This window comes from Varanus komodoensis, unplaced genomic scaffold (assembly GCF_004798865.1).
Source record: "Varanus komodoensis strain SLA01 unplaced genomic scaffold, ASM479886v1 scaffold33, whole genome shotgun sequence".
NCBI lineage: Eukaryota > Metazoa > Chordata > Lepidosauria > Squamata > Varanidae > Varanus > Varanus komodoensis.
The window spans coordinates 4,841,723-4,864,560 of NW_025335817.1; the positions used below are offsets into that span (position 1 = coordinate 4,841,723).

Below are 22,838 nucleotides of genomic sequence, written 5' to 3' on the forward strand. Positions count from 1 at the left end.
AATGTACAAATCTGAAGTATTAAACAAAGATTACCTCATTAGGTTTCAGATTTCCCACCCCCATTTCTGCAACATAATCTTGTGTCCATTGCTTAGCAAAATGTTTCTTCAACTTCAGTCTGGGATGGAACTTGAAATACCTTTAAAATTCGTTTTATTAAATACTAATATATGGAATCTTGTGCACAATTTTAATGTCCTAACTAGTTACTGGAACATATTTGCATGTAGGGGTATGCAGGATTGCACCCTGGACCTTTACAAGTAAGGACTAGTATACTGCACTTAAAATACATTTGCCTCAACCTAGAGATCCTGTTTGCTACATGCATCATTTACATGAGAAACAGCTGTTGCGTGTGTGCTTTGCCCCACGCTACCACACGGAATCCCACCATGATTAAAAGGGGAATCCTTTGTGGATTGGTGAAATGGATTTGCACATCTCCTTCTGTGACTACATGGCTGTGACCTTCAGACAACCCTCTCTCTTCCAGATGGAAGGCTTTCTGTGTAAATGGGACAATTATGGCAGTCCTGGTTCTATACATGGCTGGCATTTACAATGGATCATCTCTCTTTTGGGGCTGGTACACGGACATAAGTCCTCTTGATCCAAGTAGTGCATTTCTCAAAGTCCACTTGGGATCATAACACCTCTTACCGTTTTCCCCATATCTCAAATCCACCAGCATTTGAAAGCTGAGGGTCTCGTTTATTTAAGATGTAAACTGGACACATTTCAATGTACTGCATTAAAAATTCTTCAAAAATTACTATTTTAAAATGTGTACAATTTTTTTGGAAGGAAAGCCTTTGACAACAGTTTTTCCCCTACTAGATACTGCCACAGTGCTTAGATGGAAACCAAAATGGTATCAGAATGACATATGCTTGGAACTGTCATTGTGTCGGACATTGTATTTAGTAAATGTATGCTACAAAAATGCTGTATCTTAGCTATCACGAAAATGTCCAAATAAAAAAACAACAGTTAAGTCTTTTTTGTCTCTTGTGTGAATAGGAGCAGTTCCGTAGAGTTAAAATAGGCTAAATAAGTAATACACTCATAAGTGTGTATAGGATTGCAGCTTTAGCTCAAGTGTTGTGTTGTGTTGTAGTACTTTCACCAACCTCAAAATGCACCCCTCCCACGCCATGGGTGCAAACCTACGGATACGGTTCCTCAGCAACTGAAGTAATGCATGAGTTGGGCCTATGAAATTGATTCTTCCATTTCTTGTGCTCTTAGCAATTTTCACCCTATCAAACTACGGTAGTTACTTTGGGTTAAGAAGTTGGAAGTTGGGGAGCTGCTTCTAGAAATGACTGTTTCTAACTATTTGTATCTCAGCTTCAATGCAGCCCATCCTTCAGCTAAAACTAGGGGAAAACAGTAAAGCAAATGGATTTGTGTGTGGGGGTGTTGAAAGGGAACATTTTCTGGGGGAGGGGGATATATTTGTCCTGGGCCTTCAAAATCCTTTTGATAGTAAGCTTGATCTAAGCAAGTGGCCTTAACCCCGTGATGAACATAACTGAGAGCAAAGCCTCTTACCCAGTAGATTGTCTTAAACTTTCCACTGCATTTGTGGGAATCTCTGCACCAAAATCCATTTCTGTTCATTAATAGAATTTGTTTTAGATGACAATTGGCCCTGTTAGTCACAGGTGCCACTTTTGCAACAGGTCATACCTAAGCAATGCTGAGCAACTAGGAGTGGGCAACTAGTGGCAGTTCAGATACTGCTCCATTGCAATTTCCCATCTTTCGCTGGCACAACTCATGGTGGAAGAGGAACCTCTGTTGGACTACCTGTCCCTGGCCTACTAAAAATTGCAGAGAAAGGAGCGTGAGTGCACTGAGAGGGGGGGCTACTAACATTTACTCGGGAGGGGCCTTGCAGCCACTGTAAATACAGTCCAGAAAAAGCCGTATGTGTCTGGTCAACCAGGAAGATAGAAAGTAGTGAGCGACTTTTCTGCAATACTCAAACTAAAAGCAAATTAAAAACCAGGTTTGGTGGCGGGGCAGTATTGCAGCCTGGATGATGACAAAGTAGCCCAGGGCTTGCTTGTCATGCCCAACAACGTTTTCCTTTCAATCTGCCTTTTATTTTAATATTCAGCCTCCAAAACTCTGCTAGCACACTTGAGCGTTGGCTCACTGCCGTGTGCCATTTTCATGGTTCATAATAAAAGCAGCTAGTTGGAGGGTCTCTGAGGGATCGGCTCACATCAGTGGCGACAGCTGAAACTTTGGGATGTTATGGCATTCTTATAAAGTGGAAGCAGCAGCTAGGGTGGGTCAGTCTCTCACAAACACACTTTTTCCAGGAGAACAGCTGATGAGACTGAACGGTCCTTCCCCAAGCACCGAGGGCAGTGCATGCAGGCGCTCTTCTGAACCCAGATGGTGCTGGGGGGAGGCAGGCCTTCTCTTTGCAACAGGTCAGTCTTCTACTGAAGAACCAGGAGAGGTTCTCATTCCGCCAAACCTTGACCTCGCTCCCCACCCTACAATAGCGATAGCCTCGGCAGCTGCAGTATCCTGAGAACCCGCCCAAACAGGGTCGGGTGGGGGCTTAACTCCTGTGCTTACTATCTGCTGAATTTGCTCGCTTCTTCCCTAGGGCTGGGACATGCTCGAGATAACCCTCGCGATGTGAGTTCCTTCTGCTACGTCCCACCCCCAAAAGGTAGGTTCAGTCCGGATTGAGAGTAGACCCACTCAAATGACTGCGACAAGTAAGTCACGACTGACTCATGACTTAAGAAGGCTCCGCGTATCTACTCCACGTATCACTATGTCCAGTTCTAACTTGTCCACCGATTCCAAGACACTTGACCCTGACTCCAGCGGGGCGACCCCAGAGACGCCTTCATCCCGATCTAACTCGTCCACCGCCTGTCCAGCGCGACTAACCGGGGCTCCGGGCTCGCACTCCGGCGCCGAGTCGAGGCTCAGGTGGCCACCGACCCCCACGGGCCTCCGCGGGGGCAGCCAAGCCCGGGCCCCGCCCGCCACCTGCTTCCCGCCAGGTACGACTCCCCGGGCGCCGGGGCGGGGGAGCGAGGCGGCCGCGGCCCTGGGCCAGCCTTCCCGGCGGGGAGGGGAGGGAGGGGAGCGGCGGGGGGGGGGAGCCGTTCAGTAAGTGCTCGCTGGGCAAACGAACGTGGCGCTGCGCCGGAGGCTCCACCTCCGCCCGGGCGCCCGCCGGGAGGGCACGCGCGAGGGAGCCCCGCCGCCGCCGCCGCCCGCCCGCCCCTGGCCTCGCTCCGCTCGCCGGGGCGCGCCTCCCCCGGGGCCTCATGGCGCTCGCCCACCTGTACACGCAGGTAAGCCGCGGCGGCCCTTGCCCGGCTCCACGGCGCTGCCGGCCGGGCAGGCGCACCCCGGGGGGGGAGCCCCCGTCGGCGGGGAGCCCCGTGCAAGCCCGGCGCCGCGGTCCCTCCCCCGGCGCGGCCGCCTTACTCCCGAGTAGCCCTGATGCCGCCGCTGATGCCCGGCAACGCGGGATGCCCCGGGCGCCATATGGGGCGCGGGGGAAGCCGCGGCGCGGGGACGGCGCGGGGTCGGGGGCGAGCAGGAGGGCGCCCTGCTGCCTGGGAAGAGGGCAGGGAGGGTGAGAAACGCCCGGGGCCGCCCGCCGCGGAGGGACGCGGAAAAGGTGCCGCACTTGGCGACGCTAGTGCGGCGGAATGAGGAAGGGCCTCTTCTGGCTCCCTCCCTCCCTCCTTGGAGGCACCGCGTGTGCCAAAACTCTGGCCAAGCACTTTGCAGAGAGCGGGACTGGGGTGCTCGGACGATCAGCCCTCCCACTCGGCCTAAGGCATGGCTGCAGCGTCCACCGACTCAGGATTAACCCCTCCGGGGTTACTTAGTCTGAAGGCAGAAGCGTTCCCAGGATGGTCAGTGAAGTTGCCGAGGTCTGTAAACTCCTCTGGGAGCTTCGAGTACAGCCTTTGACATGAATGGCGCCAAAGAGAGACCAAGGCGGGCTGCAGCCCTACGCCCGTGTAGTGAATGCGGTGGCTGTGATGCTTGCCCGGGTTTTGTAACTTTTAACAGCAGTTGCAGAATTACACTGCAGAGAAATACCCCTACCTTCACCTGCACAAATACACTGACTGGGGAACGCCAAACTCTAACGGGAGTTGCATATACGGGATGGGAAACAGTAATCGCCCAATAAGGTTGTGCTGGTGTTGTGGGGATCACAGAGGAGTGAGTGCCAACATTATAGAAGTAGCGTCCAAAAGAGGCTGCGAAGCATCTTCCCGACTATGCATGTTCTTAAAACCCTCTCATGTACAAAAGCCATCTCAATTTACAATAAATGGGTTGCAGAAACATACCAGAACAAAGAACATAGTAGGCAAACATTCCATGCATAAATCCTTTGCTGATCTTATAGGAATCCCAGTGTGATCACCCCCACTTCAGTGTATCTTTTAAAACCTCCATCACTTCAGTCAAAATGCTACCAAGTTTCCAAATCCAGTCTTAAAGATAGCTATGTTATTACATAACATAAAGGAAAGAATAACAAAGGAAAGGAATGAATTGCACCTTGTTTTCAATTCCAAAAGCATCTGAAAGGTTCTCAGACTTCCTCAGATCTGTTTATTTGAGGAAGGTTGTCCCAGGCATTTTCAGCAACCCATCAAAATAATATCCTGGATTTATTCCATTTTTATGACACTTTTCATTTAAAAAAATCCCCATGCAGTTTACAAAGTAACTTGATAGATACAATAAAAAGTCATAAAAGGATAGTATTCAAATAAGCCAAGGAAGCAGGCAATGCCAGCAGTCTGGGAAGCACCTGGCTAAACAGACATTCTCTAGCTTTTGGCAAAACCACTCCATGCTAGGAGTCGATTTGATCTTGCTGGGGAGAGGATTACGCATGGTGGTCATCCTAAAGAAGACCTTTGCCAGTGTGCCCAGGTGAGCATCAGCAGGTAAGTACAGAAAGCAAGTCTTCCAGGATGTCAAAATGAGGGAAATGGATACAGGAAGAGGCGATCTCATGGATTACTTGGTTCTGAGCTATTTAGGGCCATGAAAAGCAACTACAGCACCTTGGCAGCTAATTAACACCCAGCTAACTAACTTGCTTACACTCTTTCCCTTTCCCTCCTCCATCCTAGAGGCTGTTGGTAGGGCATCTAACAGTAGATGGATTCAAGTGTAAAAATACAGTTCTACCCCACAAATGACTCTTTTAAACCCACATTCTCCTGCTTGACCAGTGTAATAAAGCCCTAAATGGCTTGGGTCCTGGTTACCTGAAGGAGCGCTCATGTCCATATATGCCCGCCTGCCCCTTGAGATCAGCGGGAGAGGCCCTTCTCCGGGAACCCTCCGTGAAAGAAATTAGGAGGGTAGGTGCTCAGAGGAGGGCTTTCTCTGCGGTGGCGCCCAATCTATGGAATGCGCTCCCCAGAGAGGTCCGCCTGGCGCCGTCGTTATTTGTTTTTCGGCGCCAGGTGAAGACCTTTTTATTTAAACATTTTAATTCTTAACAATATTTGCTTCTTTATCTGGCCAGGGCGACTTCTTTTACATTGTTATTTATTTTATATTGTTAATTTTATATTGTTATTTTTGTATTTTATTGTGTTGTAAGCCTCCCCGAGGCTTCGGCAAGGGGCGGCATAGAAATGTTTTAATAATAATAATAATAATAATAATAATAATAAAGTAATGCCAGACCATGATTTGGTGTTAGGTCCGAATACCCACTCCGCCATATGGTTGCTAAGTCACTGTAAGTGATAAGACTGAGTCCTATTCTCAGTGAAGGAGCAGTTATGTGTTTCATGCTCTTTGGGAAAAACTTTCTTCTGGGCAACGGACCTGTTGCCAGGCCGCAGCAGGGAGGGGCAAAACTTTTGCAAGCATCTTTTAAGGACATCGGTTCCTTTCCATTGGGAAGACTGAAGTACTTAATGAGACAAGCAAGAATTACTTTCTATATGTATGTGTTTGTCAGCTTTAAATATGAACTTTATACTCAAGTATTATTTTTTTGCTGAAAGTTCTGTTCCAAATTGTTTGCTATCAAGTTGTCTCCGATTTACAAATGACCCATTAAAATGAGGAATGTTAGAAGACTGGAAACATTTTGCCGGTACTTGGGAAGTCTTGTGAGGACTTTGTACCTGGCATCCTGCTTGTTGACACTCTCGTTGGAATGTGCTGTTCCCCAGTTTCTGTATCGGAGGTGTTATGCATGCCAACTGAAGTCTAAAGCTAGAATTTTGGACTGATGTATATTCATCCCTCCCTGAGTGGTTGAAGGAACTCTCCAACTCGGGGTGGAGTAGAGAAGGTTGGGTGTAACTCAGTCAGAAAGTAAACTCTTTGTGTTTACTTGCAAGGCAGGGCTTCCTGATCTGTAATGCATTTACCAATGGTGGTACCTGGAGTTGTCCACATCGCTGCTAGATCTGGTCAGAGTAATGTTCAGGCAGAAGCATCATGTGACAGTATGTGGATAGAGACATGCGTAGCGCACAGTGCGCTATGCTTACACAGGCTAGCATGGAGTTCCTGCTTCTGTTAGGAAGAGGGGAGCAGCGCACTCATATGTCTGGAACAGAGCACATAATCCTTGAGGAAGGGGTCTTTGCAACCTCCTATGCAACTCACGCACCTCTTGGACAAGTCAGGATGCAGCTTTCCAATGTATTTCATGCTTTTCTAATGTAGTCTTGCATTTCTTGGCAGGTTATTTAGGTGTGTCCCTTGAGAGAACATACATGTTCAAATACATATTTTTGAGAGTACTTGTTCAGTTGCAGCGCGGGGCGGTGGGTGTGGGCTTGGGTGGACTCCGAGGGACAGTGGAGGACAGGAGAACCTGGAGGAGTGTTGTCCACGGGGTTGTGATGGGACGGGCAAGACTTTGCGACTAAACAACCACCACCAGTCTCCCTGGCTTGTCAGATGCATACCAGGCGATGTGGCGAGAATAAGTACATGGGAGAGGAAGGAGGGGCCCTCCCATGGATAAAGGAACGATGTGGGCAGATCCCGTGCGCGTGGCGTACAGGCCCACCTTAGGTACGTGGTTCCTGGGATTCCCTGTACCTTTGGGCTGTCAGAAACCAATTCATCTGCACCAATTCGTTCTTTCATCTGTGTAGAAGAAAGCGCTATGCTGCTTATACATGGGTGCCTGAGCGACTTGGCCTGGGGTCTCGGCACTGAGATGAATGACAGAGCTGTGCCTTGGCCTCTGCATGCACATAGCCTTGCTCTGGTGAAGGTTTCAGTGTTGGTCAGGTGCGCTTTGGGATCAGTTCCACTGCTGGCTCAAGAAGGAAGAAGAGGCTTCGGGCTGCAGCAGTGGCTGAGTGAAAGACGCCTCCTTGAATAAATTGCTCCCGAGTCAAGTTATCTGCGTGGGAACTGGCCAGTTGGTTATATAATTGGAAGCTAGCCAGCAGCATCTGGACTTCAGTGTGTAGAAATAAGCAAAAGGAGAGCTGAGTGGGCGATGTTTTTTTTGAAAAGACACATGTCTTGTACTATTTTGCCCTGTGCTATACAGTATTGGGACCAACACGGTCCAGCTTGATCAAAAATGATGTGCACTTAGGAATTAGCAATGAGGTGCACACCATTTTTTTAGGGTGGCTAAAGCAGGAAGAGATTGCAAGATCTCCATGTGGATTTCTCCAGACTGAGTGAATGAGCATCAAAATGTCAAATGTGGGTCACCAAAAGCAAAAATAAAGTGAGACGTGTTGAAAACTTCAGTGTATGCTGGTGAGATCTGAGCTAACAGTGACTGACCAGGAAAGGGGTGCTGGAATTGTGGTGATGAAAATGGCATTCCAAGGCCATTTCAATGTGAGGCGTCATTAGGAAGGAATCAACACTGAAATTGCTACAATCTTATTTCCCTTACACAAAGCTGTGGAGGTGGTTTGTGGCCACACTTGGAATTCTGGTCACTCCACCTAAAAAACCGGTAGCTCTTATATGCACTGACCAGCCAAAATTTGTTAGTTCAGCTTATTTGTATAATGTATTTCCAAAGCAGACTGTTCCCAAAGTTTGCTATAAACAACAATTTATTGGCAAAATAATTTGGGAGAAAATGTTACAAAACTATCAACAAATTCAAATGAAACAAAAGTTACGATGCAGTAAACATAAATGCAGTATTAAAATTAAATAATGTAGCCTTTGTACATAACAAGGGAAAGGCAAAAGAAAATTAGCAAGCAGCTAATCCAACCTTCACTGCTTGTGTGGGTTTCGCTGCAGTGCAAAGGACCAGAGAGCCGTCGGCCTTAAAGACATGCAGAGTCCTGAGGGGTGCTCTTAGCAGCCAGAGGAAGATGCTGGCTGGAGCAATGCTATGATCCACTGATTTTAACAGAGGAACTAAAGATCTGTAGCTAATTTAAAGTAACGGTGCTTAAAATGTTCAACATTGACTGCCTTGTGTGCAGTCAACATTAATTTGCTTGCTTTTGGGAGGGGGACATCTCTGTTGCTTTTGTAGGTTCAGAAGCGCTCTCAATTTCCTTTGGAATTCTCTACAACAAGGTAATTAGAGTACTGGGTAACCGTAAATTACAATTTGCACATTGGCAGAGTGGGGTATAGTTTTGAATTTGATTGCATATTATGGTGGTGTGATCATTTGAGAACGGGATGAAAACTGTGTCTGTTAACAATGAAGAATGTATCATTTTTGTTACTGTAGTACAACAGAGTTTGGATCCCTGATGCTGAAGAGGTTTGGCAATCTGCCGAAATGACAAAAGACTACAAGATTGGGGACTGCACCCTTCACCTCCAGTTAGAAGACGGCACGGTGAGAATGCGTGTGTTCAACACAAGGGGTGGTATCACAGAGTGGTGCTGTTCTGCCACTGGTTTGGCGATAACAGAACTGACTGCTTGTGCGGGAGATGCTAGCAGGTGTGAAAATATGAGTACCAATTTTCCCGACTGGAGCAGGTTCAGTGGCAGTCCCTCAAAAAGCTCTGATGGCCTTTGCCAACTGGAAACAAGCATGGCTGCCATCGTCCAGATGTTTTGGTAACTGCGATTTCTCACTACAGGATGATCAGTTCTACTAGCAGCTGGGTAGTAGAGGATACTGTCTGTGGAAACACAGGCCCCTTAACATGCTCGATTATTAATTAAAGTATTTCTATACCTTATAACAGGATGTAATATCCATCAAAATTCAATACATAAGAAACAAGAATTAAATGTATCAATTATAATAATAATAATAATATTACATATCAGCAAAATAATATTTTTTTAGTTTAAAGCTTTTATATCCTGCCCTTCACAGTGTCTCAGGGTGGTATTACAATAAAATAAATAAGGTGCAGCATCCAGAAATGATACATAAAATCAGTCTTAAAGCACTACTAACATTTAAAATAATGGGAAAATCAAAACGTTTTGGCCTGGCACCAACATGAAAAAAGCATCGGTGCCAGGCACACTCTCTGGGGAGCCCATTCCACTGTTGGGGCACCACCACAGGGAAGGCCCTTCTTCGGGTTTCAAAAATTCAAAAATTGAGCTGGGAGCCCAAGCTTTGTTTTCTTTTGCCCTGCACTGACTGGAGAAGTAAAAGATTTTGTTAAATCCATCTGCCTGTGTTCTGCCAATTCTCACGTGTCTTTCATTCTTATATCAAAAATGGATCTTTTTGAATCCAAAAAAAAAGAAAAAAAAAAGACCAGGGCCAAAATCAGTGCAGCTCAGAAAAAGGCCGTCAATTGTGGAGGCTGCAGGTTAGGTTAATTGAAAACTGAACATGTCTGAGTCAGTAATAGATTTTTGCAACGTCCTTAGCCTTAAGAAGATCATTCTTAAAAGGCAGCAGATACACCTTCAACATAAACATTGTCTGTTACAATTTTCTGTTTCATTTACTGACAGGAATTGGATTATCCAATTAATCCCAGTGCTTTGCCACCTTTGAGAAATCCAGACATACTCGTGGGTGAAAATGATCTCACGGCGCTTAGTTACCTTCATGAGCCGGCTGTTCTGCATAATCTCAAAGTTCGCTTTGTGGAGTCCAAGCTGATTTACACCTACAGTGGTAAGCAAAAGTTTACACTCCGCAGGAATTATCTATAAAGGTGCTTTTACAGATAAACCTCTATTCTTAATCCTCCTATAGGGATAATCTTAGTCGCAATGAACCCCTACAAACAGCTGCCAATATATGGAGATGCCATAATCCATGCCTACAGTGGCCAGAATATGGGGGACATGGATCCGCACATATTTGCTGTGGCGGAGGAAGCTTACAAGCAAATGGCAAGGTACAGTTTGGGGCATCCCATAATGCGCTCGAAAGAGCCTTGGGGCTTTTCTTTGTGAAATGTCAACACCCACCTGTCTCTCTGGAAAGCTTTGCAAGGAAGCAAAACGACTCTTCTGAAGTCAGTCAGGAGATAAAACAAGCGTTTTATTTATTCATTTATCGATTCATATCCTGCCTTTTTCCTACAAAGGGCTCAAGGCAGCTTGCATTATTCTCCTCCTCCATCTTATCCCCACAACAACAACCCTGTGGGGTAGGTTGGGCTCAGAGTCTGTGACTGGCCCAGTCACCCAGTTGGCTCCATGGCTGAGCAGGGACTCGAACCCGGATCACCTGAGTCCCAGTCCCATGCTCTTAACCACTACACCACACTGGCTCTCCACTGATTCCTGGGAAGCTCAAGTCACTAACCTATATCTTCTACGATATTTGGGGAGAAACTGTGACAGTTAAAACTAATGTAGTATTTTACTCTTAGTATTTGATAAAAATCAGCAGAGCTGAAATAATAAAGAATTAATAACAAATTTAATAACTGCAGTGAGATTAATTGTAGCTAAAATTGGAAAGTAAAATATGATTGCCAGTTGTCTGATTGGCATAGACAAATTTGGGATATAGCTATTAACGAAAAATTAAGATATGAGATTAAAGTGTGAAAAGGGTATATAAAGAAAAATAAGTTTAATGATGATTGGAGTGTATTTATTGAACATTTTTTTAAAAGGGGAAAGGATTTGAACCTTTGAAAGAACTGTTACAGTTTTGGAAGGGGAAATGTTCTGAAATGTCTGAATGAGGTTTTTTTTTTTCTGATTGTATTGTTGGTCCTGGTTGGGCAGGGCACTGTATTAAAATAATTACTATATGTTTAATTTCGTTTGTTCTATTTTGGATGCAAGGGGTTTTTGGTTGCATTTTAGATTGAAAAATTAAGAATTATTAAAAAAGTAAAAAAACTAATGTACTATCGATATGACCTTGCATCAGTTCATTTACACTGCTGTAGAAGACATGGCACCAGATTGTGATTGTGTATTACTACATTTTTAAAAGTGGATAGAGAGGCGAATGATTTTTTAAACTTTTCTGAACAATAACTGAGTGATACGATCTTATGATCTTGCTTCAGGAACAACAAGAATCAATCCGTTATTGTCAGTGGAGAATCAGGTGCTGGGAAAACCGTTTCCGCCAGATACGCTATGAGATACTTTGCGACGGTCAGCAGGTCCAGCAGCAACACGCGAGTCGAGGATAAAGTGCTGGCATCCAATCCAATAACAGAGGTAGACACATAGAAACAGAGCGAGTCAGAAGGGGTCTCCCGGGCCATCTAGTCTGACCCCCAGCTCCAGCTGGCTCTGCTCATGACATGGTGAACGATGGATGGCTCCGTTCTGTACTAATTGAATGGATTGTCCAGTCCTGAGAGTGAGTCCCAAAGTCTTACAGTGTTGGGTTGGGAACCCAGGGGATCTGGGCTCTAGTCTCCATTCAGCCGTGAAGCTCACAGGGTGACTTTGGGCCCGGCATGGACTTTCAGCCCAGCCTACCTCACAGGGCTGTTGTGAGGAGTAGACAGAGAGGTGGAAGACGTAAGTCATCTTGGGTTCTTTGCAAGAGGAAAGAAGGCAGGATATAAATGTAACAACAACAACGACATTATTCATAATACTAATGTTAACTATTGTCCATCAGGCTGGGACATACCGGAGGTTGTAGGACATGCATAGGATTGTGGCCTAAAGTAGATGAATTTCATGGCATCTGCCAGACATCAGAAACGGCTCTCCCTTGGGCAGGATGCGTCCAAGCGGGGGAGGCTTCTAGGCCCTCGGCCGCTCCAGTGGACGGCGTGGGGAGCACCTCAAGCGGGGCCCCGCTGCTTCTGCTCCCCACTGCTGGAATCAGGCTTTCCTCCTCTGCCACCACATACTGCACAGAAGCACCAAAGGAGCTTTCAGTCCAGTCCAGTCGGGCCATAGAGCAGCTGTAGATATCCTCATAGATGCACTTTCAGGGCTGTGGGAGCTTTTAAGACGCTGAGTCTTCAGACAGAATCAACCGCCGCAGACAGCATGCAGCTTACGCAGACGGATAACCAGAATTTGGCTGCATTTGAAAATGCCGCCTCTCTGAACCAGCCTTTTGAGGCACACAGATCGAGATTATTTTCCACTTTATAGGCTGTCGGTAATGCTAAAACCACACGCAATGACAATAGCAGTCGCTTTGGCAAATATACAGAAATCAGTTTTGATCGGAGATACCAGATCATCGGTGCCAATATGAGAACATACCTGCTTGAAAAATCCAGAGTTGTCTTTCAGGTTAGTAGAATTCAACAACGAGACAAAGGCTTTCTTTGTTAACCTTGGCAGGTCATCTTCCACATATTAGTCTTCCTGTTAGTGGATCCTGTCTGATTTAAATCCCCATAGTTTAGCAGACCATGGGATCCTTCCACATTCTGGAGAAGCAAGTTCTTGTGCTGCTTAATTTCCAGGTTTTTGTCAGTAACCCAACAAAGGTTTGTGTGAAGACAGAGGACTTGTAAAACTTCCTGAACCTGGCTCAACTGGCCTTTGAGTCTGCTTCCTTAAAATTGCCTGTTGCTCCTGCGTAGACCCTTTGTTCACTCTCAGAACAGATGTGAGCACCCCACCTGGCCCTTTGCAATGTGCTCCGGAGAGCTGTGGAACATGGGAGAAGACCCAGGAACTGGAGCATGACCCGTGGTCAGAGGGGTTCTTGGGACCTCAAGCAAAGCTTCATTGCTACCAGACTTGAGTTGTCCGTGTCTCCTCCTAAAGTATTCTCCTCAAGGCTTTATTTATTTATTTAGAAAATTTCTATGCCTCCCCATTCGCCGAAGCCTCGGCGCGGCTCACAAATATATCAATTAAAATATTATACAGTAAAAATATAAAACAAGTTAACAATATAAAATAAGTTGCCCTGGCCGAAGAATAAAATAAATAAATAGTATTAACAGTTAAAATGACGTTTGAATAAAAAGGTCTTTGCCTGGCGCCGAAAAACAAATAACGACGGCACCAGGCAGACCTCTCTGGGGAGCGCATTCCATAGACTAGGCACCACCGCAGAGAAAGCCCTCCTCTGAGTACTTACCCTCCTAATTTCCTTCACGGAGGGTTCCCGGAGAAGGGCTTCTCCCGCTAATCTCAGGGGGCGGGCGGGCATATATGGACGTAAGCGCTCCTGGCTTGGGGCAGCCAGAAGCCTGACAAAGATTAGGCAAAAGAAAAAGTAGAACCCCATGAAATAAATGAAGAAGCTCTTTCTGCATGTTGGTTTCTCAGAAAGAATGCTGAGAAACAATGCCTGGGTTCCTGAGTGCAGTCTTTTAATTAGTACTCCCCAGCGGCACCATAATTCCACTTGCCAGCTCTTGTTAGTTTTTAACTGAGGCACTTACTAAAGCAACCATCCTGGCAGAGCACATGGAACTTGGCGTGTCTGATTTGGAGAGGAAGGATAATTAGATCCATCACTGTCAGAGAAGCTGCTGACCTACATTTAGTATCAGGCTAAAACTTGGTTGCACTGGATTTTGCATTGTATTATTATCCATAGGATTTCAGATTCCTAGAACTATAACCAGCGTTCTCCCTCCAGGACTAATTCTGCAGTCAGTTTACAGAACTTGGTAAGCAGTATGCAGTGAGGTAGTGGGTTTGCTGTCTCCCACAATATACTCAAAAAAGTGATCCATACAGTTGTTGTCTCAGTGAATCAACTCTGGCTCAGAAGCTTAAGCTTTGACTTTATCATTTTTCCCTTTTGTTGGCAGTCAGAGAATGAAAGAAATTACCATATATTTTATCAGCTGTGTGCTTCAGCTCAGAGACCAGAATTCAAACATCTTAAACTGGGTATGTGTAAAAAGATTTGACTATTTCATCTTTTCATCGCTCTGTTTGAACAGGTTGATGCACACTCTTCTAAGCAAGGTCCTTTCCTTTCCTTTTTAGTGGTACAGTAAGGTGTATTGCAACTTGTAGAATCTTTTCACATGGTCAAACTAAAGCTAGAGCTTCCAAGCCCTGATATGGGAATATCTTTATGAGGAGCAATCAAAATGGGGAAAAATCGCAACCCAGTATGACAGACGTCATAGGTTCAGTAATCCTAACAAGATATCATCATTTGAGCACTGGTGGCTCACCAGGAGACTATTCCCATGTTAAGGTCCACAGTATCTGGCTAACCTGTTTTGCTTTTAATCTACAGCAAGTGCTGAAGAATTTAACTACACTAACATGGGTGGAAACAGTCTGATTGAAGGAGTGGATGACAGTGCCAATATGACGGAGACGCGGAAGACCTTCTCCCTGCTAGGTAGGGCTTGCCTTCATAAACAAGAAAAACTGTCATGGCGACGAGATCTGCTGCAGTGGTTGTGTCGGGGTGTGGGGGCACCTTTGCGAAAGATTCTCCGGGTAGGAGAAGACTGTTCCGCTCACCAACCAGTTCTCTGTGGAAAGTCCACTCTAGCTGTTTCTTTCTGAACCAGGTTAGCACTGCCCCAACCTGCCTGCCCCTTCTCGTTTGCAAATGCGCTTTCGCATGGAATTCTTACAGGTTTGCTTATCGTTTTAACACAGTTTGGTCACATCCATGACTCGATATGCACATGGTAGGCATGTCATGCACGGAGCTGGCTGGAGCCTGGGGTCAGACTAGATGGCCCGGGAGACCCTTTCTGACTCACTTTGTTTTTACGTTTCTAAGACTTGCTTTCCTTCCTATTCTTGAGAACTTAAAGCGGAATGGTGATTTGTTTATTTGTTTTCCTTTCAGGCCTAAAAGAAGATTTCCAGATGGATGTCTTTAAAATACTGGCAGCAATTCTGCATTTAGGCAATGTCCAGATCATGTCTGTCAGTGATGAAAGATCTTCTGTTAGGGTAAGGATCACCAGCAACATGCTTTGTGACTTGTTTTTCCTTGGCAAACCATGGCAAGTCCACATATTTACCTGCAGACTCTATTAAGCAATTGCATTTCCTTGGTAAATGCAGCAAGAAATGGTGCTCTTATTATTCTTGGCAACTGAATTCTTCTTGGACAGCCTTTCCCAACCTGGTGGCCTTCAAAGGCATTTGGACTGCGACTCCCAGCATTCCCATCCAGCAGGGCCATGGACTGGGGATTCTGGGTGTTGCGGTCCAAACATGTCTGGAAGGCTGTTCTAGGATACAGTCTTGTTAAGCAATGCAATTTTCCTTTCTTATCTACAGTTACGACCTGCCCTTTTTCAAATTCAGGGTTGGGATTCAACCTAGGTTTTTCATAGCCGAACATGATTTCTCAATAAGGAGGAACATTCCCAAGGGCCTTCCATATTTCAAAGGGGTTGCTTACCCTGAAAATATTTTATGGGGTGAGACTGTCTATTCCAGCCCTGGGACTTCTGACTTCAACCTAATTACATATGTACTTTGTTCCAATGAATTAGAATTATGCTTATTCCTTTACTCTTCCCTTATTTCTCCCATGGACCTCAGAAGCCGGAGCAATTTCCACTGAACATTTTGCACTAATACCAGTCTATTTAAATCTGATATTTCAAAATTTCCAGCACTATGTTGCCTTGAGACTATATAGAAGGATAGCCATATAGACTCTGGATGTAGTGTAAGAGTTTTGAGGATTAAACTATCTGGAGTGAGAACTTTACAGCCAGCCTACCCTTCAACCTTCAGCTTGCATGTTATTACATGCTTCCTATTAAAAGTATCAAACATTGTTTTGTCATTATTTTTTCATTTTCCAATACAATGCAAATAATAAACCTTTCCCCCCTTCTTCTGACCTTCATGCTCCCGCCTCATGGCCTTTAGTTTCCCCCACTTCCTCTACTTAAAGAGCAAAGGTTTTATTTCTAGAAATAGAATCACGAAGCACAAATGGTCTAAATTGTCAGTAATATAGGAATGAAAGGGTCGTATCGTGCACACTGCTTGTGATGACAACACCTGGTGATTATTTGTCTTTATCCTTGTTCTTCAAAGCTGGATGATAAACATCTTAATATATTTTGTGAACTACTGGATTTAGAAAGTGACAAAATGGCCCAGTGGCTGTGCCACAGAAAAATTATCACTACCTCCGAGACTGTAGTAAAACCAATGACAAAACTTCAAGCCGTTAATGCTCGTGATGCCTTGGCAAAAAAGATCTATTCTCATCTTTTCGATTTCATTGTGGAACAAATTAACAAGGCATTGAAGTTTTCTGGTAAACAACACACTTTTATTGGTGTTTTGGACATCTACGGGTAAGGGTGAACATTTATTTATACTTTGCCTTACTTCAGCAAATGATTAGAAAGTAGTCTGTCTCAAGGAGTAGCGTGGAGCAGTGAAAAGTGAGAATAATAGTTCAGAGAACTAAATTCGGGGCTCAGGTATTTTATATTGCTGGAAGCATTTACCCTCTTATTGAAACGGCATTGATCTTTGAATAACTTTCTTTGGATTTGGAAACTCATGGGATCTTTCAGTCGGGTTTCAAGTACCTTTAGGCAGGGGAAAGTTTTTGGGAAAGTCAGCTTGTTCTTTTTGCAGATTCCTTGTGCAAGTCTGCCAGTGAAAAATTTGGAATGGGGAAGCAAAACAAAACCTGTTGAATCGATATGCCCCTCTTGAAGGAAGGCTAAAAATTGCTGAAGTTGTTGTAAAACCTGTCACATCTTCTGAGATGTCAAGGATGCTGCTGCATCATCAGTTGTTTGCTCAACCAATATGTTTTTTTTAAATATTATTCTTTATATGGCACCTTACCAGAAATGGGGGGACAGGTCCCTGCCTCAAGAGACTTGCAGTCTAGAAAGAGGAGCACCATATTGTTGACGCTCAGTGTTAGTGGCTCGGCGGGATTTCAGACAGAAGTTTTCCCAGACTTTTCTAGTGATTGGACCAGCATGGAAAGCTTGAGGAGGGTGGACCCCTTCCAAGCAAGAGATACAAAGTAGAGGGAGAGAAATAGAGGCAGAGGCAAACGGGAAGAACAATAAGTATTTCACATTCGTAGGTTTAGTTCCTGTAGGATGTTGCTTACAGACATTCTCCTTCCAACTCGAATGTCTATTGCAGAAATATTTTATTTCTCCTGCACTGAAGTCACAGCATTTTGTTCTAGGTAAAAGGCAGGATTCCTTCCAGACAGCATATCCAGTACGGACGAGGCTGTGGGAGTCTCGTAGGCTTTTATTAAGTATTGATTATGACCCGTTTCCTGCTCCCATCATAAGTCATGGCAGAACTCTGCTTCTCTGGTGTTTGCAGCATTATTCAAAATGTTTCATACTTGTTCTTTTTCAGTTCTTTGGAGGCTGAGTTCTCTCCTCCTGTGCAGACTTATATAAGGGGAAAGCAGTTCACACGCTTTTCTTCACTTGGCCCCCAGACCCATTACATGGAGCTAGATTGTGGTATTAGTGCAGTTGTGAGTGGACTTACTGTATGTTAACCTAACATGGAAGACCCTTGGATCATGCAGCATGATCCAAAGTCTAAGGAGAAACTTCACTGGGAATTTAATTTAATGGTGGACAGCATAAAAGTATTGCTGAAAATTGCTGTTGACTTTTACTTTAACAAGTGATCTTTCCTCCCCCAAGAGGTCTTCCTGTCTTGACAACCAAAACAAAACTGGAAATTATGACCCTAGATTAAATAAAAACCTAATTATTAAATTTCCAAACATTTGTTTCAGATTTGAAACTTTCGATATGAATAGCTTTGAGCAGTTTTGCATCAATTATGCCAATGAAAAACTACAGCAGCAATTTAACCTGGTATGATATTTCACTAAGCTCATTTTCTTACCTTTTTAGTAGGGCTTGAAAAATTCAGGATGCCTAAGTGCCTAGGTGACTAAAAGCACCAAGAAATGTAAAATTTCTCTTCATCTCTGAGCAGGAATGCGACTAGCAGGAATCTTATGCTCTGTCCAAAACAGAGTGCTGACCCCGGTGCCTTGGAATATGAAATTTTAGCCCTGTAGTTCTCTGATTTATATATTCTAAAGCTCAAATATGTAATACAGCTTCTGTTTCTGAACACCTATTTTACACTGCATTATGGTCCGGCTTGGTGTTTTGGGGAAGTAACTGCCCAAGTAATTTTCCAAACATCTTTTCCAAGGATCATTGGATTGGATCCAGATAGTCCTACTTTCTGTATCCTCCCAAAGTGGTTTATTGACCGGGCACAAACCTAATATTCAACCCGAAACACAAAAAAATTGAATCCTACTCATATATTTAATGAATTTCCCAGCTAGTGATTGGTTACATGCATACCCTGTCTTTTGACCTTCACGTGCCCCTTGCTTTGTTAAGCAATATTGATTTTGGATGTGCCTTATGAAATAGCTGATCTTGTTGTGACAATGTTTGGCAATGTAATTATTAGCATGTATTTAAACTTGAACAAGAAGAATATATGAAGGAAAATATCCCGTGGACGCTAATTGACTTTTATGACAACCAACCTGTCATCGACCTTATTGAAGCTAAAATGGGCATTTTAGAACTACTGGATGAAGAGTGTTTGGTAAGTTTTTGTGCTTTTAGTTGCACTGTTCTTAATTCTTAGTAGAGGCGCAGTCGACCGGGTTGCAAACTGACATGTTTGCCTTATTTTTATTGGTATCTCTTCCAAATGCAGCTCTGCTTCTGCTCCTTCTGCAACAAGGCATCCCACTCATGTAGGAACTAACTTAGAGGTTTTCTGGGCATAAGCTTATTGTTTCAGGCTGTGTGACTCCTCCAGAGAACCTGCATGTTTAGGAGCTTCTCTACAGATCTCTGCGGCCAGGCAGTCTGGAGAACTGGACAGGGATGGACCGTTTAAGAGCGCAGTCTGTGCCTTGTCACAAATTATTTCAGGATAAGGAGCCAAGCCAAAGTCCGAGGGGCCAGGAGCTTCTTTCCACCCAAGGGCAAAAATCTGTTTCAGAGAAACGCTCAGGGGCTTACCTTTCAGGGATGGATAGACCTGTTGATGGTCACCTGGAGTGGCTCACTCAGAATAGGTCAATCAATCAATCAATCAGAATGTATTGACTCCATCTTACTTAGGTCCAAGAAAACACAATCTCCCTTTTGCAATCAGTCTTAGATCTCTACTCAGGCTAAATACAAGAGATTTTTCTAGATTCTCCAGGCAAGGAGGGTGGGACCTAACCGGATATAGTCCCCTTGGCAAGGGGGTTTGTGTACTTTGTCTTGGCACTGGTGCGAAGTGCAGTTCTCTGAGGAAGTAGGGGAACAGTGGGGATTGCACCAAGGTGCAGGTGTTAGGTGCACTTTCCCCGAAAAAGTGGAAAAACTTAACCCACCGGGGACCCTCCCATGGAGAGCATAGAACTTCAAGGAACCAGGTAGACAGCTTATCGGAGGGGTACACCAGCTGGACTGCTTCAGCTATGGGGCACTATAGGAACACAATACATAAATAACCCAGTGGTTGCTCTGTGCTCTGAAACTGACCCTCCCTTGTCCCTTTCTGCACTTTTTCCTGAATGGCTAATAAAGCTGCTGCACCTTTTCCTCCATAACCTCAGCTGTGTGCTCTGGGGGTAAAATGGAGAGTTCACAAGCCCCTGTCCCACATTACTGGCCATGCTCATGTTGACTGCACAACAAGGTTGCATGCAACATGCTGGACAAAACTTGTAATCTGCACCAGGCCTCTCGCGGATGGTTAGGGTACCTGCAGGCATCATGCCATCACAGGAGCGCAGGCAAAACTGGTGGGGCCAAAATAACAAAACCCAAAAACTTCAGTCCAGTTTATGGTCTTGCTACCCATAATTGAGCCTTAGGAGGCTCCATTGCACAAAACCTGGGAAGCACCAAACTGTGCAAACCCAGAAGCACCAAACGGTTGGTGCTTGAGAGGAAGGGGAGGGGCCAGAGAAAAGGGGTGTGGTCTTTGCGAAACCCCAGAAGGTTGGATGGGGAGCCCAGGTGAGCCAGAGTTAGCCCGTGAGCCTGAGTTTCCCTGTCTTTGTTTTATTGAACCCTGTGGGACCCTCATGGCTCCTTCTGCCAGCCAACCCCCGTTGAGCACATAACTGCAGTAGCATCTTCAGACCATCTGCACCAGTGGTGAAAGCAGTAGACACTAGATCTCCCCTCCGGGAATGTGTCCCAGGAGGCCTGGGGTACCACACGTGGCCCCTGTTGCCAGACCCCCAAGTATGGGTCCCTTGTGCTTCAGAACAGCAACCTCAGTAAGTGAATGAATTTCCACAGTTAGGTCACATCTTTAGATGTTTTCTCCTCTTCTTTCACTTCTTTACAGTTGCCACAAGGAACGGATGAAAACTGGCTTCAGAAGTTATATAACAATTTTCTAAACAAGAACCCACTGTTTGAAAAGCCAAGAATGTCCAATTCTTCTTTTATAGTCCAGCATTTTGCTGACAAGGTGGGATGTCGGTTCCTGTAAAAGTGGTGCACCCTGTTGAGACCCAGATATCATGTTCAGCCATGGAAAATATATCCTGGCAGTCTAACGCGTGTGTGTTCCTAGATTTCATTCAGCTGTTTCCTCGCTGCTAAGCCAAAAAGGGCTTCTGAAGAGGAAAGGGATGGGAAAGAGGGAGAAACAAAGCAAGCACCCTTCAGCATTGAACAAATTCTCTATAAACGTGCCATCCTGGTCCAAAATTCCATATGCACGTGATCTACAAATAGACCTCTCCATCACGAAGATGCTTTTTTTCTCCTTGGAGAGCCATGTTGTTCTCCAAGGAGAAAATTTCTATGTGCATTGCAGTTCCAACTTACTTGTGATTTTGTTGTATCAAGGTAACTAGGCTTTAAAACCAGCTTCAGTGCATTTATTTTTACCTCCTCTGGTTTGTTGTTTCAGCTGAAAGCAGGATTCCTGCGAATGTTCTCATTCAGACATTACAAGAAACTGTAGTCTATCATTAGCAGAATCAGATGCAGTGCGCTTTCTTCTCCCCCTCTTTCTTTGCGTTCAGACATTCCTATTTTAGGCTATTTTGCTATAAGGCTCAGTGACAGGCAGGATGAGCCTTAGCAGAGGCATTTCAACCTTGTAGAAATGGGGAAAGGCTACACAAGACCTGGGAAACCACCAATTAGTGGATAAGTGGATGTAGATACTTCTGTACCAGGAACCTGCAATTGCTAAATCTAGGGATATTTCAATGCTCTGGTTAAAAAGGACCACAGCTGAAGACAACATTTTTGGTATTTCAGTTTAGCTATGGATACGGCCACGGAAATGTCTCTCCTTTTTATAGGCTTTTTATTATATTGCTTAGCAATGGCTGACTTTGCTTTTCTTGCACAGGTGGAGTACAAAAGTGAAGGATTTTTGGAGAAAAACAGAGATACTGTGTATGAAGTATTGACTGAAATCCTGAAAACAAGCAAGGTTTGTAAATATGCTGCTGTATTACTTCGTATTCACGATAGCAGCTTTGTTGGCGTCTTCAAGCTTTTTGGGCCCATGAGCTTATTGGGGAATTTTTGAGAAATTCTTGGGTGCCGGCAGCAAGTGTCTGATCAGTAGATTGCTGCTCTGGGGTCTTACCTGTCATGTCTGTGGTTCGTAGGCTGTCACTTATTCACCAAAAGCTTTTGTTTCCTTCCCATTGGACACCGCAATGTCTCTTCAACACCGGAGTGTATATTTCAGCTAATTATTGGTGATGCAATGCAGCTCATGCGACATTGAATAATTTGCTCTGGCGATGTCCGTTAGTCACTTCTTTTGGGGAGGTTATGATACAGAGAAATTTTGTAGTGGAACAGCCTTCGGTGTCCCCTGTTGTAAATGTTCTTTTAATTATTTACCTGCTTCATGAACATTCACAAATAGGAAGGCAAATGGATTCTCTGCAGGTCTCTGTGGACCTCACTCTCCTCCACTTGTGCTTTCAGCACTCAAAAGATTTCAGAAATTTAGGGAAAAAATGTAATCCTGTCCAAATGAACTTCTTTCTCATTTTAGTTTCAACTGTGTGCCAACTTTTTTCAAGACAGTCCAGGACCTGTTTCCCCCTTCAGCTCCATGATCAAGGTTAAGTCTGCAAAGGTGGTGATCAAATCGCCGAATAAACAGTTTCGCACAACGGTGGGCAATAAGGTAAGAAATAGATGGCGGACATTTTGTTTGGTTTGCTTACCGCATTTACACCTCTCCGTTTGCTGACCGCATTTACACCTCTCCGCATTGTATCATCCCAGCGACCTGTGTGCGTTGACTGGTTCAGAGTCACCCAATAACACTTGTGAATAAGTGGGCATTTGAACGGGGGTCTCCCAACCATAGTTTGACACTCTCTCCTCTATCCCTCACTAACTTTCTGACCTCTCGGTTCAGCACTGTGATGGAATGGGAAATCTACGGTCCACAATCACATAGTGACTGGACCTAACTCAGAATTTGATCATCTCCGATGCTTCTAGTTTTTGGCTCTCAGCACTTCTCT

The 22,838-nt window shown here is 44.8% G+C and overlaps 1 protein-coding gene across 1 annotated transcript in view; it reads left to right on the top strand.

Moving 5' to 3' along the window:
* Positions 1-3,312: 3,312 nt before the first annotated feature.
* The window catches only part of MYO5C (myosin VC), a 43,896-nt gene continuing 24,370 nt past the window's right edge, over positions 3,313-22,838 (top strand). Inside the window, exons 1-15 of the mRNA XM_044438762.1 lie at positions 3,313-3,339; positions 8,733-8,843; positions 9,935-10,100; positions 10,182-10,326; positions 11,461-11,617; positions 12,518-12,661; positions 14,146-14,227; positions 14,586-14,693; positions 15,156-15,262; positions 16,370-16,635; positions 18,075-18,156; positions 18,776-18,916; positions 20,672-20,797; positions 21,695-21,778; positions 22,358-22,492. Coding sequence (XP_044294697.1) covers positions 3,313-3,339; positions 8,733-8,843; positions 9,935-10,100; positions 10,182-10,326; positions 11,461-11,617; positions 12,518-12,661; positions 14,146-14,227; positions 14,586-14,693; positions 15,156-15,262; positions 16,370-16,635; positions 18,075-18,156; positions 18,776-18,916; positions 20,672-20,797; positions 21,695-21,778; positions 22,358-22,492 — 1,881 coding nt within the window. The remainder of the gene's footprint in view (positions 3,340-8,732; positions 8,844-9,934; positions 10,101-10,181; positions 10,327-11,460; positions 11,618-12,517; positions 12,662-14,145; positions 14,228-14,585; positions 14,694-15,155; positions 15,263-16,369; positions 16,636-18,074; positions 18,157-18,775; positions 18,917-20,671; positions 20,798-21,694; positions 21,779-22,357; positions 22,493-22,838) is intronic.